This window comes from Typopeltis vanoorti, chromosome 12, assembly GCF_054136105.1.
Source record: "Typopeltis vanoorti isolate ZY-2024b chromosome 12, IOZ_Tvanoo_1.0, whole genome shotgun sequence".
Taxonomy (NCBI): Eukaryota; Metazoa; Arthropoda; class Arachnida; order Uropygi; family Thelyphonidae; genus Typopeltis; species Typopeltis vanoorti.
In genome coordinates, this window is record NC_143560.1 from 64055090 (window position 1) to 64074875 (window position 19786).

At 34.9% G+C, this 19786-nt stretch overlaps 1 protein-coding gene across 3 annotated transcripts in view; it reads left to right on the forward strand.

The window, feature by feature from the left end:
• Positions 1–12817, forward strand: part of LOC150100846 (histone-lysine N-methyltransferase EHMT1-like) — a 416509-nt gene extending 403692 nt beyond the window's left edge. For all 3 annotated transcript variants that reach the window (XM_090401402.1, XM_090401404.1, XM_090401403.1), the window contains 2 exons: positions 717–892; positions 10994–12817. In XM_090401402.1, the coding sequence (XP_090257528.1) occupies positions 717–892; positions 10994–11153 (336 nt within the window). In that variant the 3' untranslated portion in view covers positions 11154–12817. The remainder of the gene's footprint in view (positions 1–716; positions 893–10993) is intronic.
• Positions 12818–19786: the final 6969 nt, after the last annotated feature.

Consider the following 19786-nt stretch of genomic DNA (forward strand, 5'->3'; position numbering starts at 1 on the left):
GAATGTCCTGTTTTCTGCCAGAGCTTTCATAGATTGTATGATTATAGTCGAAGGAGGTTGGAACTTGTGTATAAACAAGTTCCAACCTCCAAAAAATAATAATTTCCCAAGAGTTCTCTTTTTCCAATTTCTGTACATCTTATATGGCTATATTTAAGAATCATATCAAAATTCAAATTGTCCATGTCTCACTCTAGTATTTGGAATGATAATTCTAATCTTACAATGAAACATAAACCCTTTTTGCTTCTCAGATAAGCAGTGTCTGTGAAGCATAGCTATTGTTCATTTGACCTTTATGCTTTCCATATTTAAAATTATATTAATTAATAAATTAAAGTATTTAAAGTTATCCGACAATTAATTGCATTGGACCAATTAAGATGAATACTAATGTGCTATGCACTCTTAAAACTTTCATACATCAATAAAAATGCAATCATACAGTCAATCAAATTGATGTGAATTTTGTGGTGTGGGTTGTATAAGCCACGTAACAGTACCCAACCTAAATGGGCAAGCAGTGCCACTGATAAACATGTATATGTTGAAGTACATCCTGACTTCCCTCTTCACACACACACACACCAGATTGCCTGCAGATAAACTTTACAAGTATACAGTTTTTATTAAGTTAGAATAGCATGATGTTTGAACATAAATTTTAGTTATATATAAATTGCCTGAAGCAAGCTGATATGTTGTATAATTCATAGGATGAAGAAACATATTGCTTGGATGCTCGTAACTATGGAAATATCAGTCGGTTCATCAACCATCTTTGCGAACCTAATCTTGTGCCAATCAAAGTATTTGTGGAACATCAAGATGTAAAATTTCCTCGGATAGCTTTTTTTAGTTCCAGAGATATCAAAGCATATGAAGAATTAGGGTAAGGAAAAACTTACAAAAGGAAAAAACGTTTTGTCTTTTTGTTTTAGTATTGAATTATATATATGTGTGTGTGTGTGTGTGTGTGTATCCATGACTTTTGAAAACATGTATCACATGTTTTCAATTATTTATTCTGCATTGTATGACTTAACCTAGCTACAGAGTGCATATTTCCAGATGATTGTAGTAGAGCTCTCATAGTACCGTATATAAAAAGGGACATAAAACTGAATGTGAGAATTGCAGAGGTATTTCTCTACTTAGTGTTTCTGGTAAGATTTATGCAAGTATACTTGAGAAATGGTTGAGAAGGATTGTGGAAGAGAAGCTTGGTGAAGAACAAGCTGGATTCAGGTCAAATAGAGGCTGTCAGGATCAGATTTTCACTTTATGACAGACAGTTGAGAAATCATGGGAATATAACAAAGATCTGTATTTAAGTTTCGTAGATCTGGAAAAGGCATATGACAAGGTGCCAAGAGAGAAGCTACAGTCGTATGATGTCAGTGTGGCATTATATCAAGCAATACTTAGTCTTTATTTGAGTTGTAAGTCAGCAGTTAGAATTGAAGGAAGATGTTTTAATGTTAAATCTGGTATGAGACAAGGATGTACATTATCTATATGGATCACATTATGAAGGAAAGTGATATTAAACCTGATACCAAAATTGGAGATATTAATGTCAGCTCTTTGCTTTATGTTAATGTGAATGATGTTATACTTCTAAATAAATCTGCTACAAGTCTGCAAGTTTCCCTGACTAAATTGAATAACTGTTGTGATAGATATGGTATGAAGGTCAGCAATAAGAAGACAATGAAAATAGACAGAAGCATTGAAAATACCAACTGCATTGTGAATGGAGAACCTATAGAACAAGTAAAACATTTCAGCTACTTAGGCACGAATTTTAGTGAAAATGGTAAATTAAATATGGAAATAGACAACAGAATCAACAAAGCTGGTATGGTAGGAAGTCAACTGAATAAATTTATATGGAATTAAGCGAGAAATTAGTCAAAACACTAAATTAGCTGTATACAAGACAGTGTTCAAACCAATTTTAACTTATGGATCTGAGAGCTGGGTCAGAAGTAAAACACTTGATCAAAGACTAGACTGCAGATATAAGAGTCCTGAGAGAGATTAGGGGCATAAACAGATGGCATCAATGGCAATATCATATTAGATATGAGGAAACAGCTTGACGTTGTCAGCATCTAGGAATGCGTTAACAGAGCTAATTTCAGGTGGCATGGTCACTTAAACAGAATGGGAAAAGAAAGATTAGCAAAACAAGTGTTCTCTGCCAGGTTATCAGGAAAAAGACCCAAAGGAAGACCAAGATATAGGTGGAATAGAGTAAAAAGTTCCTTCAAAGACAGAAATATGAGATCTGTAATGTTGGAGTCTTGACAGGTAACAGACTGGTTTGGAGGAAAATTTCAGATAGTTAGTTAGTAATGATGTAAATTTTTCATTGAGTACTATCATATCCTGTACACCCCTTGAGTACAAGACAGGAAATTGATGGTTATGATGATGATGAATCTGTATCACATGTTTTCAATTATCTATTCTGCATTGTATGACATAACCTAGCTTTTTAGTTACAAAGTGCATATTTTACCTGTCTTTTGAGGATGGATCAGAAGCTAATTTCCAGTTATCCCAACAACATGAAAAAAAAATACAGCAATCCCTTGATTAATGTGCCCCCGATTAGTGTGCCATTTTTATTCAATACCCAAATTCGATTAGTGCGCCTATATACATGTTAAAAATAAATGTTACAGATTTAAAAAATTTTCGATCTATATATTTTTTATGGCTAACTATTTTAAAAAAATCACTCGCCAGGATGAAATAATTTAGTTACTGATTTGAAACATTTTACAAAGTTATTTTTTAATGGCATACTACACTATTTCCTTGTACACTCTGTTCCAAATTTACCGCCAAAATTTACGTTGTCTGCTTTACATAGCATTTTGCTGATCATTCGTGCAATTGTTTTCCTTACTTTTTTATTTTAAATTATTATCCTAACCTCTAATCATGAGTAAAAGAATTAGTGAGAAAAAAAGTGGAAGTGTGAAAAATATTCGAAAAGTAATCTCATTGGAAGAAAAACTTGAAATAATAAAGAAAAATGAACAAGGCGAGTCCAGAGCAAAGATAGGACAAGAACACAAAAATGGGTGAATCAACTGCTGAACACAAAGAGAAAGGTAAGGCTGCTTCAAGTTCATCATGCATGCACTGAAAATCAAAGTATTATAATGATTGAATTAGAGAGACTTCTTTTTACATGGATCAAAGATTGTAACCAAAAACGGATCTTGCCGAATACTGGCCTTATTAAATCAAAAGCATTGCCTCTTCGTAACCTGGAAAGAAAGGGCTATTAATGATGGAAAAGAAGAAGAATTCCACATTAGTGCTGGGTGATTTGAGCATTTCAAAAAGAGAAATAGCCTACATAATGTTCTAATCACAGGCGAAGCTGTAATAACAGATAAGGAGATATCCAGAGATTTTGTAGAAAATTGTGTGAGAAGGGGACTATTGTGATCAACAAATATTTAATGTCGATGAAACCGGCTTTTTTTTTCGGAAGCAAATGCCTTCCAAGAATTTTTTAACCAAATCAGAGAAATCTCAGCCTTGTTATAAAGTTGCAAAGTCGAATAACATTACTGCTAGCAATATGCGAGCTGTTTGGAAGCACATTCTTCCAATTGTGCAAATGATTTTAGAGAAGACTTTTCAAATGAATCTAAGTTAATTAAATCTTATTCTGAGAAGTTGAGTGATTCCGACCTGCTAAATTTAGATGCACAGCGGGAAGACCTGAAGAATATGAAGAAAATTTAATCACTGACAAGCCCAAAGAGGTTTCACAGAAACAATTTGAAAATAGTTTGCGTACAATCGAAGTTTTTAAGCAGCAATGCTTAAAGACTGACCCTGGTGAAGAGAGAACCAGTAAAATTTGCAGAAGAGGCAATTCGGACCATATCATCAGCTGTATGAAAAAAAGAAACAGAATGCCTGCCAAACTACGTTAGCTCAATTCTTTGTTAAGAAGCAGAATAATAAATTTATATTCTGAATATGTTTTATTGTCATTCAGCTTCATGGTTTTCCTTTAACTAGGCCCTGAGCATACCCTAATTCTTTTATAAAAAAAAAATAAGGGTCAAAAAAGAAATCTGAGGAACAAATTATACTTTTTCCCATAGGTTATTATATTCAATTAGTGCGTTTTCGATTAATGCGCCTGTTTTAAAGAACACATTAGTCGCACTAATTGAAGGATTGCTGTAGTTGTGGCTACCTTCCTGGTAAGTACTGTGCTGTATGAATTGATAATCATTATAAGTTGTAAATACAAGGGGCCCTGTTCCCTCAAAAAAAGAAAAAGGGAAAAAAAAAACACTAGAAAATTTTCAGAAAACCTTTTCCTAATTAAAATTCATTTTTTATTTATGTTGTGTGTGTCTTCTATTTCTATACTACTTATAAATTAGCAGTCACATAATGTGGAAATACCCTAAAGCTCTTGGGAATCATGGCCGCTGTGGACACAAGCTAAACTAAGTAGTGCTCGTGCAGAGCGAGCGCTACTTAGTTCACCGAGCCAGGCCAGGAGATCATGGGTATCATGTATTGGCAATCACTGCAGATGCTCAGTCATAGGTCATATGCAATGTGTATTCGTTTGCCCGAGCCAGGCCAGAGGAGATCACGAGTATCATGTATTGGCGATCACTGCAGATGCTCAATCATAGGTCATATGCAATGCGTGTTCACAAATCGTCTACCCCCCCCCCCCCCTCTCTCCAAGATTAAATCCTGAGTGCGCCACTGACAAGAAGTGAATGCCTTTCATCTCAAAGTGAGTTAGCCAGCCTGATACAGAGGTGGAAGGATTTATTTTTTTTTTCCCATAGATTCAGGTTTAGGTTTTTATACGTGTATATGTATAAAAACCTGAATGATGCTTTATTCTTGTCATGAAATTATGAAAAAACAGAGATTCAGGTTTTTCATTCCACAAAAAAAAAAAAAAAAAATGGCAAAAATACACTTATTTAAACATAATAAATTATCATCTTCCTAGCTTTAGTTGCTTTGATTGTAATCCCATTTAAACCAAGACTAAAATCGTAACAGTTGGAAAGAAGTCAACAGACACCCAATGAACAAGGTGCATCGTGTCATGTGTTTGTATCCGGTATAAATGGAGGAATATGATGCTTCCAAGTCAGTGCAACTGTGTATGGGTGAAATTGCTGCAAGAAGGGAACTGATGGAGTTGGAAAGAGGCATTGTGTTAGGATGCCATGTTGCAGGTCTATATGTTCAACAAATTGGACTATCATAGGTCAACAATCAAAGATACCATACTGAGATGAAAGTGCAGAGAGTCAACTGCAAGTGTTACCCACAATGCATGCTCCACTACACTCACTAAACATGATTGTAAGGTGCTACGAATGATAATATGGGCATCAACTAGAATGCAAATCTAGACAAAAACATTCAGAACCAAGGCTCACAACATGGCTTTCCATGGTAGGACTGCAATATGCAAGCCCCACATTACCCGAACCAACATTTAGCATCTTTAGTGGTGCAAAGAGCATGTACAGTGGGATGTGGAAGCTTGGAAAGCTATGTTATGGAGCTATGAATCATTCTACACCCTCTACCAGACGGAAAAGGTGTGAGTGTGGCAGATGCCTGGTGAACATCTCTTGCCAGAGTGTGTGATCCTAACTATGAAATTCGGAGGCAATGGTGTGATGGTATGGTACTGGTTTTGTTTTTCCTGGTTTGGACAATGCACCATGTCATAAGGTTGGTGTAACTGTGTGCTTTGTGGACATGAATGTTGCCACACTTGACGATCTCCACAAAACCCTGATCTCAACCCTATCGAATATCTGAACTGGGGTGCTGGATGAGATCAAGGTACAGCCACTCCCACAATAGTCCAGTACCTCATTACATGCCTACAGGAAGAATGTTTAAAAATTCCTATTGATTGCTAATCAATTGCTTGTAGAAAGTATGTCGCATAAGATTGCTGGAGTTCTTTTTTTTTTTTTTTTTTGTGCATATATATATTAGTTTTTGGTAAAAAGCATTAATATTTGAAGTTTTTTTTTTTTTATATTTTCACATATAGAGGATGATTTTCATTAAAAAAACCCATTCTGTGTGGGACCAATAGGGTTTGATTTCTGTTTTTCAAAGAGCTTTTGAAGCAACTCTGGTGGACTAGTAAAGCAACTGGTTGAGAAGAGCTGACTTATTGTTTAATTCACTTATCACATCAAGAGTTAGTATTTTTTAAGTTCATAGGATTTAGGAAGTAAGGACTTCAAAAGTCACAGACAGATGTAAAAAAAATTGCTACTATGGAGTTTGGGTTGAGAAAATCATTATTAGTAGTCCATTACTAATATGTACGAGGGTAGTCTGAAAAGTTCTCAGCTTCAACCATAGATGGCAACACTATCGGCAAGATTTTCTTTTTTCTAAGTTGGTACATCTGTCATAAGCATCCATGTGAAATTACAAGTCATTCTATCAAGTAGTTTCTTTTATACAGCTGTCTGAAGCAAAAGTGTTGTCTGTATCCCTTGAAATGGATAAAATTGAGTATCATGCAGTTATAAAATTAGATCTCTGTCTTTTCCAGTCCAAAATGCATAAATGTTCATTTTGACAATATTAAAGTGGAAGCAATTATCATCTGTTCATAGTTCTAGCAGTTTTAACATCATATTATCATTATTATTACCAGATCCCTCAAGGGAGGCCATATATCACTTTACCTTTTCTTGAATTCATTCATGCTGTCTGCACTTGAAAGGAATTAGAATGGCTCCAAAGGTAAGCCATTCAAATCACAGACCATACTTAAACATTAACTTCCACCCCTTTCTTGACTCCATTTATTCTCAACTTCCACAAAAATTAAAAATTCCATCTACCAGTATCATGTATGACCATTTCAGAAGTTTACTTTATCTTATCACTCCTGTTTCTAGTGTTTGTAGTCCACAAATTCTCAATCTTTCCTTATAATCTACATTCCACAATCCTGATATCATTTTTAGCACTCTTCTTTGCACACTCTCCTCCCTGCTGTACCATATTTACTCAAATATAACTTGCACTTTTCCCCAAAAAATTAAAGCTAAAAAATTGTGTTGCAAGATATATGCAGGGATTTTTTGGAACCTAAAGTTTTCAGGAAAAAACTGAAAATGGGTATGCCTTACAAGGAATCTCCTACTCGCAATAGCTGCTTCTGACCTCGAGAGCAGTTTCCTTGTGTGTATTGTGAAAGTCATCTACCCAAATAGCATCATCTCTACCATCCAGGGCATTAGAGATGCTGCTTTTTAAAAAATTCTTGGCAATTATTTCGGACGAAATCATTTCCCAAGCTCTCAAGATCCAGTTGCACAACAGTTCTAACAATGGTCTCTTAATCTTCCCTGCATGAGTCAGGTCGTAGCTGCCATTTGGCATCCACTCTATGTAGAGTTTTTTGTACGTAGTCTTGAATGGTTTGTTGACCGATACATCCAAGAGCTGTAGACAAGGTGTAAGACTACCAGGAATAATGGTCACATTAGTCCTCATATCCAAAAGTTGTTTTATTATTTCAGGTCGGGGCATTAAAATAAGGACCCTGGCCATTTGTCCCAAACTGTTCAAATCCAATCTCAAACCAAGGTAGTGTCTATCCATCCATCCATCCATCCTTTTTCTTGGATTCTTACATGAATTCCAGGAGGAAATGTCCCCTTTGACATTGTTTTACTTTTCAATATTACGTAACGAGGCAGCCTTCTTCCATCTGCAGTAATTTCGAGCATGATTGTGCATTACTATTTGTCCGTATTATTACACTTTTCTTTTACCGTTTTCTGTTATTGTTGTTTGGTGCGGCATGTCAAAATGGAGGGTGTTTGGTCAGAATTGGCTATTTGTGATAACATATAGGTATTGCTCTTCCTAAGTTGAATCACACAGCAATGAAAATTCATCAATTTATCCTCAAAATCTTTCAGTCCTTTGACATCCTCTTGACACATTTTTCTTCTTTATGAATCTTGTGATCCAACCTCAGTCCGCTTTCAGATTTGTGCAACTGATGCCTTGTTTTATAGCTAACTCACGTGCTTTGAATATAACATTTTGTGTGAAACACATCAGCCATCTTTATGCAAACCTAACACATAATCAAGGAACTCTTCCTCCAGTTCAGGAAACTTTCCACTTTTAGGTCCTTGGAATGCTTTACTTGACTTATTGGTGCTTTCTGATGCAAGTTTCTGTTTATGCCAACATCACACATTAAACTACATCACTATAAACTCGCAGCGTGCTGCTCAATTGCCATGTTTTTCTGCAAAATCAATAACTTTGAGTTTAAAACTGGCACTGTAACTTGAATGTTTCTCCGTATTTCAAGCAAAAATTACCAGTAATTTACAAGATGAGATACATAATGAACAATCCTTCATAAATGAATAATGAGAAGTAAAAGCAGAATGCAAAACAGACAGCAATGGTAGTCCAGTAAAGATAGAGCAGTTATGAAGACATGCATATGATTAGTGCGTATTAACAAAAGATCACATGACCCAATAACAGAGGCAAGCCAACAGTTGTTGAGTTGAAATGCTAATTCCCTTCAACTGAATTCCATAATATCTGAAACTGCCATAACAACATTCACTATATATTTCTTAATTTTAACACATTCACGATTGGGTGGTGTTTTACCTGTTTATCGTTCCGACTGAACTTCTTATCACCATTTGTGTACCGATTCTGTTTCACGCAGGCGGGCTCAACTCACACAGTTTCAACCCTTCGGTTGAATTTTATTGCTGCTTGTTTGCATGCCACTTCCACGTCCAGTTCATGAACAAATTTACACATACATTATATGGCATGTTTTAGTTTGCAGTAGAATTTTATTTGAAGTTAGCCTTTGTGATATGTCTTAATGACATTGAAAATTTCAAATGCAATCAAACAAACACTTCATGTAATTGAAAAATTGGACAATAGTTTTTAGTTAGATACTGTTTTTTCTGGTGCAACATATGGTTTTGCTTAAGTCTGTACAGCATTGGGAGGGGACATGTGATTCATTAGTTTGTGCCAATTTTATCCCAGTTGTCTCTAATTGCACTGTTTGTTGAGAAATATATTACACATATGTCTGCTCATGTCTCTGTACCTTATTCAGCAATAAAATAAAATTAATTGTTTTTCTTGTGTCTGCATTATAGTGGATACTGGGGAGGGTGTTGTTTACCACGGAGTGTGTTCACATTGCTCCGATGTGAACGTGTTTAAACTTTTTTTTGCATGTGAAGTATATGTGAAACTTTTGAATTTTTTTATTTTTTTTATTTTTTATTTTTTGTAGAGTAAAATCAGGGGTGCAGGTTATATTCGAGTAAATACAGTACCTTCATCACTTCTAAAATTAGGAAACTATATTTGTGCACAGTAGTTCATATGAAGTGATATCAAAGCCTTTTAAGTGACAAAATGATTTCCTTATCCATACAAGTCAGTATGTGTTTCAGTTATCCTCTGAGTTGTATTTGCAGTCCTTGTTACATAGCCATGAACTTCAACTTCTTATCTCCTAAAATTCCAAGATCCTGAACCCTTTTAGTCTCTTCTAGCATAATCCCATCAACATAATATGCCATTTGATATCTTATCATACAAAAGTACATAACTTGACTAACACTTTACTAACATGAACTGATAACCATTTTCACACTCTCACATTTCTAGCATGTTCAAATCATTTTGCAAGTGCCACATGTCATTCACATTCCTAATTACCCTGCCTATCCTTGCATCAATGAACAGTAGTGTCTCCTATCAAATCCTTCCCTTTGTTATTAATGGAAAGATTGCATAACAGTGCATCAAGGACTGATTCCTGGAGTATACTTACTACTGGTCATCTTAAATCTCGCAGACTTGCTTCCCTATTTACCACTTGTTTATATATGTTGGCCAACCCTCATCTTATCCAGGCTAATAGTTTATAATCCAATCCTGTATCCTCCTACTTATGCAACAGTCTTCCTTGCTATATCCTGTCAAAAGCTTTTAGCAAATTTAGTTTTCTAACTCTATGGACATGTTCTGAAATTGCATCATTTGAGTAATTTTTTAACGATTCCCATGCACTGCTGATATTCTTCTCATCCACTAACAGATACCATGGGACCGAACCAAGTATTCTTCTCCTGTTCAATCTTTTCTGAATGGGACATCCATGTACTTTACCACTTCTGTCAGTACAGCATGATTACCATCACCAAATGGCGGCAGGACAGACATCTTTAACAGACACTTCAGCCTCTGACCCTATAATCATGTCTAATGATCTTTGGCTTAGAGTTCAATCTGTCGCATTCTGTTTGAGGAAGTTGTCTCACAACAGCTTAATAAATTTGGTTTCATTCTTCTAATGTGATTTCACTGCTACCCAATCATTACTGAGGTAGTCTAAATTAAAGTCATCCATTGATTACTCAGTTAGCACCCATCAGGTTGAGTTGGTAATGCATTTCAGCATCACTATTGACTGATCCACTAGGTATGTAACAACACCCCACCATGTATTTGATCTCGTTAGGCTCCACCTCACACAGCACTGAAATATTTACAATAATAAAAAATTGTTCTTCTTAATATATTCTTGTGAATATGTGCATATAAATAATCATCACAGAATTATTTTTTTATTTTTATCTACAATCATGTCTTTGTTGTCTTTTAGAATGCTTCCCCATTTTTTCTTCTTTTTATTCTTCTAATGCACTATTCAGTTTTGGGTTTTTCCCTTCCTGATAATTCAGGTTTTCACTCTACAAAAGTGAAAACCTGAGAGAGCATTTTATGTCTTTTATTATTTAATGCCTTTTCCACAATAATGTTATCCAATTACCTTTAATTTAAAATGGTAATTTTCAAATATATTTCACTGATATGTCTGTGATATAATATTTCATGTCATTTCACACAGGTTTGATTATGGAGAAAAATTCTGGGTAATCAAATACAAGTGGTTCACTTGCGGTTGTGGGTCTCCAAAGTGTAAGTACTCAAAAGAAACAATTCAAGAAACTCTTGCTAATTATTATAAACGTTTGCGAGAAGAACAAGCAGATGAACCAGATCATTAGAACTAAAACAATTAAAAAGTATGCCTTTCTGTTGGCATTCTTTATTCATATATTTGAGTCCTATATTATCCATCAGTTATAAGCTAATTTAAAAAATAAAAAAAACTAAAGATTAGATGGAATCATGCAAAGTTGAAATTGAAATATTGAATGCATTGATGTTTAATATCTGATAAATCATATAATATATGTAAGGGTTATGCTAAGTCATGGCAACTCAAATTCTTTCTAGAATTAGCAAATACTGTGGAATCTCTGTAGAAACATTTAGTCAGTCTTCTTAAACAAAAAACCTACTTTTTCTATTCTTTGAATAGACATAGAAGTTGTTAAAGAATTGCTTTAAAATTTAAACTCATGCACTTTTCAGAATTTCTAAATATTCTAAATATGTGCACTCTGCATGCACACAGTGGTGATGCAGGATATAGCAATAGTTCTATATTAAAACTGTGGCATTATGTATAAAAGTGTGCCATTCAATGTCACAATAATATGTGTTGCAGGTGTTGGTAAATGTAACATTATTATATTAAGCTGTAGCATGATAGTGTGCCATCAGTGGTTAGAATCACAATGAGTACAAAATGAAGCAGGTGTAAGTGACACTAATTGAACATTGCATGCCAAGGAACAGAAATTAGATTAAGAAATTTGACAAAAGAAAATCTATCAGGAAAATTTTATTTGCTCCCAAATATAAATGAGGAATCATTCAGTGTTGTGTTTCACTCAATTCATTGCAATGCTAGTATCAAATGTTGCATCTAAATCTCTGAAATTGAATCAGTAAGTGAGCAGACATTTAAAGCTTATGCAATACCACATAATGCATTGGATGAATTAATAACATTTTAATTTATCTAATGTGTCATGAGTATTGGAAATGTTGAATGATATTTCCAGTACTCATAACTCTAGAAATTCTGCAAAAATCCTTTTATTCTATATTACACTGATTTATAGATGTGCAGCGGTTTGAATAATGTTTCTTGTAATCTCTTCATTTTGTATTACTTTATATATTCATATATTTTCTCTTTTCAAAGATAAGATAATACTTTTACACAATAGGTACCTATAGTTGTAATGCAGTTTTCTTGAATGTGATTATTCTAGAAAAAACTGTGTTGCTGTGACCTAGACATAACCCCTTCATACTGTATATGCTGTACAGTAATTCATATGAAGTATTCCATTATCATCATCATCATCATCCCTACTCCTTATTTGTGAAGCATGTTTCCAGAACATATGAGCTGAGTACTATACCAGATCAGATTTCCACAGAACTGGTATTTCTTCACATAATATCAGTTGCATCATCATTCAGAGACATTAGACTTTTAAATGACAGAGATGATGCTTTTAGAGATATATGATATGTAAGAAAAATTTACATATATTCTTAATGAATTAGTTTTTATTGATTTGTAATTAAGATCAGGCATTTAAAAACAATTTCGACCACTTTTGTACCATTAATGATTGCATCCAATTCAAAATCAATGTACTATTTTTTATGGTGTTAAATGTCTACATGTGTTAATCATTTATACTGTGAAACTGTATTAACTAGAGTCTTTTCTAATATTGATTGAAAAATATTCATACTTTTTTTTTACCTTGTTTGAAATAAAGAAATTTGTTTAGTTACAAATGCACTTGACATTCTTGAATATCATTTTCTCTACATTTTCTTCTGAGCAAAATTTCATTGATTTTTTTTTAAACCATATATATATAAATATCATATTTTTTTAAAATCTTATAAAGACTTTAAAACTGTGTTGTAGTGGGATTTCAATCCCATACCCTTCACCAGCTGTTCTACTGAGACTAGCCAGCAAAAACAAATAAATTAAAAATAAGAATAATAATAAAGAAAATAAGGGTTAACATTTGATTGTTTATGACTTTTTTAAATATATATATATATATGTATATTATCAAATGAAAATGTTATTTTCTTCATTTTTCTTATAGAAAGTCATTGTCATTAAGCTTTTAGACAAGCTTAGGTATTTGAAATTATTCATCTGTTTTAATGATTTTAAACAAACCAGGACAGTAAATAATAAATAAGATATCTAATAACTAGTTAATATTTTATTGAAGTTTTAACTCATCATTAAGGTCTACAAGCTATTGTTACAATACATGAAAACTGTGTTTGCCATTTGGTCCCATAATTTCTTTTTCATTCATCTAAACAGCCAGCATCCCAAAATACATTTCACATTTGAAAGGAATCAGATAACTGTTTTTCCCTTTCTTGTTGAAATGTTTTATGGTTAAATAGAATCAAAGAATTTATACCTAAAAACAACTATAATTTTAATATAGTACACTTTACTTTACAGAGTAAGTGAATTTAATTAAATGGAAAATGGCTTGCCAGGTTTGCAGTGATATACCAAGTCTAGGCATAAAGTCTGTGAGGCCAACATATTGATGGCAGCATGCACAACATGCAATGGAAATGCTGCCACTGCTTGCTCCAAATCCACCTTCAGGCTGGCAATGCTGTGGTGTCGTTTCTTGCAGGCCACTCTCTCAAGCTCTGACCATAATTGATCAGATGTATTCAGATCAGAACTTCCAAATAGCTAATCAAATGGTGATATGTGGTTGGGAACATTTGCCTCCAACCACTGTTGTGTGCTCCTTGCTTTGTGTGCATGAGCTGAGTCCTGTTGGAAAATCCACTGCCTACTTTAAATAACAAGGTGTTGTTCAGGGGCTGTATCACAGGTTCCAGCACGGTGTCTTGATACACTTTTGTGGAGTTTTTGATCCTTTCTTGCTGAAATATAACTTGCAATACCCCATGATATGTCACCTCCACCATACCATCACTGACAAGGGATGATGACTTAATCCTGAGTGCTATGGCACGTGATGTGCGACCATCTGAAGCATGTACCCAATCATTTCAGCACTGTTAAACAACTCTTCAGTGGTGAAAATTTTCTCATCTGTGAAGAGGATATCTGTCTGTTGTTTGTGTGCTGCTGGAAAAGTGCCTTCGATTTTATCCACCTCTGGTGCATAAGTTATGATGCCAGGAAATGTCCAGTAGAACAATGATAGGCTTTCACCCCAGGTCATCAGTTAGTACACATGACATCATTCTTTGTGAAACATTCATCTCTCATGGAATCACTTTCTTTGCTTTTTCTGCATTCTTACAGGATTATGACAGAGACATGCCTTGACAGCCCTCACAAGCTTCTGTGCCATAACACAACGTGGTCAACCTGTTCATGGTCAAATATGTCGTCTGTATCATTATAATGGTTAATAGTCTGGTACACAAACATTATACATTTCCAAATGTTTTTAGCTTGTTTATAATAACTGGTGGCTGCATTCCATCCTTGTGAAGTGCTATTACAGCTACACTCTTCTCATAATCTCCCCACTGTATGTTAACTCGTTACAGCTAGACAACTCTCTCTACTGAGAAACACATGAATGTTGACCGCTCACCGTGTGCCACTAATGGAACCAGGTTTGCACATTTCTGTGGACACTGTGTATATTGTAGCATAATATTGTATAGTGCTGCAGCCATAATACCTTTTGACTGAAAAGGTTTTCATTCATATAGTCAAGGCTTGATGGTGTCTGCACTAATGATATTTTACCTATGTTTATAGACATTAGTATGATAATGATAATATGTGATATCCTCATGATATCCAGAAGATGTGGCTTCTGGATCTGGCTCCCACTGATGAGATCTCAATAAAGGTTGAAACTGGTCGGGGTGGTGGCATTTCCCATAATGCATAGCATTATACACACCCGAAAGGGTGTTTGCTATGGCAATTAATACAAAATCATTAGCTTCTATATACAAGTAGCCCAGTCGTGAAGAAACTTTACATGCAGACTTTGTCTGCTTACATTTGGATAAAGGATTAAACAAAAATATAATTTTTTGCATTTTAAATTTAATTTATAACCAAGTGAAGAAAACTTTCTGCACCAATCTACCATTGTCATGAACTAACATCATGCTCCCAAGTCATTCTTTCTTTTACTTCTACATATTGAAAGAACTCACTTGTTCTTATTCAAGAAATTCATTCTCCTTATTCCTGATACTTCCACTTTTGCTGTCTTGAAAAACTGAGTTGCCTTTCTGGCCTCCTCTGTATTCTTCATGCAACTAGTTATTGCCAACATTCACTTGTGTCTTCAGAGTGTCACAGTGCCTTCTTCCAGATTTTATTCCTCCATTTTACTCCTACTCTATTTAGTTTTTTCACTTTTGGAATACACTAGCGGCCAAAATTGTGGAAACCTTTTGGAAAAAGTGTATTTCTGAGGTTTGATGGCTAATAATACCACTTTTTTTTGGAGTAATACCATAAAATTATTTATCAATGGAAAGATAATTTAATCAAGAATGTAATGCAATAACTTTTATGAAGGATTTTTTATTAGAACAGCAGTTATAAAGAAGAAAAGTGAAACACATAGAAAAAATGAGATATATGCAAGATTAACTCACATTGTGTAAAAATTCTCACAATGTGAGTTAATACTTAGTTGGGTAACCTTTAGCGTTAATTACGGCCTTACAAAAAACTTGGTTCTCTCCATGGGAAGGAGATAACCAAGTTTTTTAGTTCTGTAGCTGTTATAATGTGAAACCAAGATTGAATTTTTGCTTCTATTAATTGGGTTTTATTGGTGGGGTGCTTCTGACTAACAAGTTTCTTTAGTCGGCTCCATAGATTTTCAATTGGGTTAAGGTCTGGGCTATTCCCAGGCCATTCCAGCAGTGGAATATGATTACCTTGAAACCACTTTTTGCACACAGCAGCAACATGACATGGAGCTGAATCCTGTTGAAATATAAATGCTTCATTATCTTGGAAAAGATCATGTGCAGAAGGCTTCAGTTTGGGCTCAAGTATTTCATTTATGTATTGTTGGGCATTTATATTCCCATTAATCATGCAAATTCTGCCCACATCTTTTGATGTCATACAACCCCAGATCATAACACTAAGTGGGTGTTTCACTGTAGGTGTAATGCAATCAGGATGCAAATCTTCTCCAATTCTTCTCCTTATGTATTTTATGTCATCACTCCCAACAGGGAGATTTTGTTCTCATCACTCCAAATAACAATGTCCCATTGTTCTGCTCCAGTTTAATCTTTTCAACCTTTGTTTGAGAGATAAAAATGACTTTTTTCGTAGAATTCTAGCATTTGGACCAAATTCCTGCAGTCTGAGCCGAACAGTCCTTGCACTCAACTTCACATTGTATTGCACCATTTCATCTTGCATACACCAGATGATTTTCTTCTGTCACATAGGCACAGTCTCTCAATTCTTCTATCATCACTTGCTGTTATGCACCTTTTCCTGTGTTAAATAGTAATTTCTATTGTTAAATCGTCAGTTTAATCTTATTATACATTAAACTTACTGTTTCTTGAGTCTATCCTTTTGCTTACTTAAAACTTTATACAATCAAGATCCTACTGACTGCTCTATTGTTATATCGCTATTTCTCTATATTATATCTTGTTCTACCTCTATAATAACTCTCCTAATCTACTGTCGTGCCCTTAAGATATTGATTCAGATCTATCTCCTCTTCAGATATTGGCAAAATTTATATTTTGCTGCACCAGTCAACATCCTATAACAGAAGAGACTCTTATTCAGGGAAATATTTCTAAATTCTAAAGGGATACACACAGTTATTTTATCTCACGCTAGCGCTGTGCAGATTCAGTTAGCAGTCATAGACCGAATCTCACTTAAGCAATTATATCTAAATTCCTTCCTGCCAAAAAGGTTCTATTTCATAAGTGGTGGTTTGAATTCGTAATCAGGCATAAACTCAGGTATAAGGTACAAAACATGTTTATTGGAAAAACATAAAACATTTACAGTTATGTAAGTTTAAATACTCAATGGATCAAAATTCACTCTAAGTTAAGGGTTATACTAAATCACAATGAATCTGAGTAAGTTAAATCCTTCAATTATGAAAGGATAAGATTAGGTTTAAGCATAATACTACTACTATATAATTCCTTTCACAAGTTATTCACTGAACACGCATTGAACACTTTCATTAATACTCTATCAATAATTATCTTAATTCTAAATTTCATTTTTAGCAAGCCTAGCCATTCACAAATTACTGCCTATTAACAACTCTTCTTTGTTCCACAAGGGCTTAATTAATTCAGTCAAATTCTCACTGAAAGTTCTCTACTAGTGTCCTTTAGTTACAATGCACACAAATTTCTTGTTCTTCTAAACGAATTTTAACATAGAACGAAAACTCTTACATTACCGGATCTTTTCAGATTTCATGCCGCCATCTCATGTAGGTCTGGATTACCTTACTGCCTATTCTTCGGCTGTCTTTGCTCCTGGCGATGTACTACGCTTTTTCTTCTAATCGTTTCCGACTGTTGCGTGCTGTCTACCGCTCCGCAGGAAACTTTCTCCAATGGGACATTCTGCTAAGGCCCAATTCCACATAGGCCGTCGTATCGCAATCAGCTCTGCTTGAAAATCTTCAAGCATTCTCAAGAAAAGAACCTGCCATTCGTCATTACTGTAGTCTGCCCACCGCTCTCTCACAAATCCTCCGACCAACTCCCCCTAAAACTCTAATCCAGCAACCCAAGATCAAAAAGGTCAAAAAGCCCCATAAAACGGTGTGCTTTGTCTTTTATTCACCCTCTATTCGGGCGCCCTCTATTCGATGTGGTTTTCACCCACGAACCCCATCGTTCATGCCCTTTGGGTGATCCTACACTCTCCCTAACCTGTCAGGTTACATTATTCTAGGTAGCCGCTCTGACGTCATTTTTCACGTAGGTATAGCCTCCATCGCTACACTCGACTTGTACAGATTATACGTGATTATTCCAGATTACTACTTATAATTTTTCTCAGAATTTTGCAACGTACTAGACAGCTTACTTGGGAATTACAAATAACAATAACTCTCACTATATGGCACACATGGACTACACATTATTACATAACATAAAACAATACTTCATAATTATTAGCTGATGTGCAGATATCTTCTTAATTATTAGTAGTAGTTATCATGTTAAATCCTGAATAAAGAATTTACTTAAAGCTCTCCATTCAGGATCTAACACCTGCCTTTACTAGTCTGGTTTTGTAGTGACTGAGTCTCCTTATACCTCTTCAAAAATTTAGAAATGCCACCTTTAAGTTTCCACCTGTTAAGTTTCCACCAATATTCTTCTAATTTCTTCATAACTGTAGCCTTGTTCACTTAATAGTACTATTTTACATCACTTTCTGGGTGACCAGTCAACTCTTTGCATCATTTCTTTAATTTTATTACGTTTTACAAGCTCACTAAATTGAAGAATACAAAAAAACCCAACACTTGATAGCAATCACATAACACATTGACAAATGTCCTCCTCTCAGCTCCAATACATGACATCACAGTAGCTGAATCCTACTGTGACCTTATTGGCTCATTGCCAAAACAAGATGACACCTGATTGGCTCTCTAAACACTCATGCTCATTGGCTACATTCAAATGAAGGAAAGCTACTTCATATCAACCTAAGCAAGTTGTGCTGCTTTTTTTTTTCTTTTTTTTCTGGTTATTTGGCTATAACTTTTCATAGAATACAGATAATTGAACAAACTTTGTTGCATTACATTCTTGATTAAATTATCTTTCCATTGATATATAATTTTATGATATTACACACGAAAAAAGTGATGTTATGAGCCATCAAACCTCAAAAATGCACTGATAAATAGCTCTTGATCAATCCCAAGCAGTATCTCTCCTTTCTACTCATCTCCTCTTTTACGTGTTCATTCTTATTCAAGAAATTCGTTCTCCTTATTCCTGATACTTTCTCTTCATTCCAATCAATATTGCAATAAATAAAATCATCCAGAGTGATCGTCCTTCACTTGCTCACTAAGACAAATTGCTTATCTTTGTCTCCCCACTCCCCACCCTTTAGCAGCATCCAGCAAGGTATCTCATCCTATCAACCTCCACCTCACACCATGCTGCTTCAAAACCACTGCCACTATTTTCCCTTCCTTTCTACTTTTCTTCTTTTTTTCCTTCTCTTACCTTGCGGTGTCAAGGGTTTTCTATTCATTTAACCATAACTGTACACAAGGATAAGGTGGTTAGCCCTAAAACTCCCAGTGTATTCTATGTCTGTAGAAGCATTGAGTTCTAAAGGTTGGTTTGCCTGCTTGCAGGATGAAAAACCCTGCAGTCCATGCCCAAGACCGACTAAATTGGCTATGTCTGAGAAAGATCCTAAGTTCATCACATCAGCAACGGGAATCAAACCCTGGACACTCCTTTCCCAGGCATGTGGTTGCAAAGCACATAGCCACTCGGCTAACCGCACAGGCTCCTTTCTACTCAACTCCTCTTTTTCATGTTTATTCTTATTCAAGAAATTCATTCTTATACCTGATGCTTTCTCTTCATTCCAATCAATATTGCAATAAATAAAATCATCCATAATGATCATCCCTCACTTGCTCACTAAGCCAAATTGCTTATCTTTGTCTCCGCACTCCCCAGCCTATAGCAGCATCCAGCAAAGTATCTCATC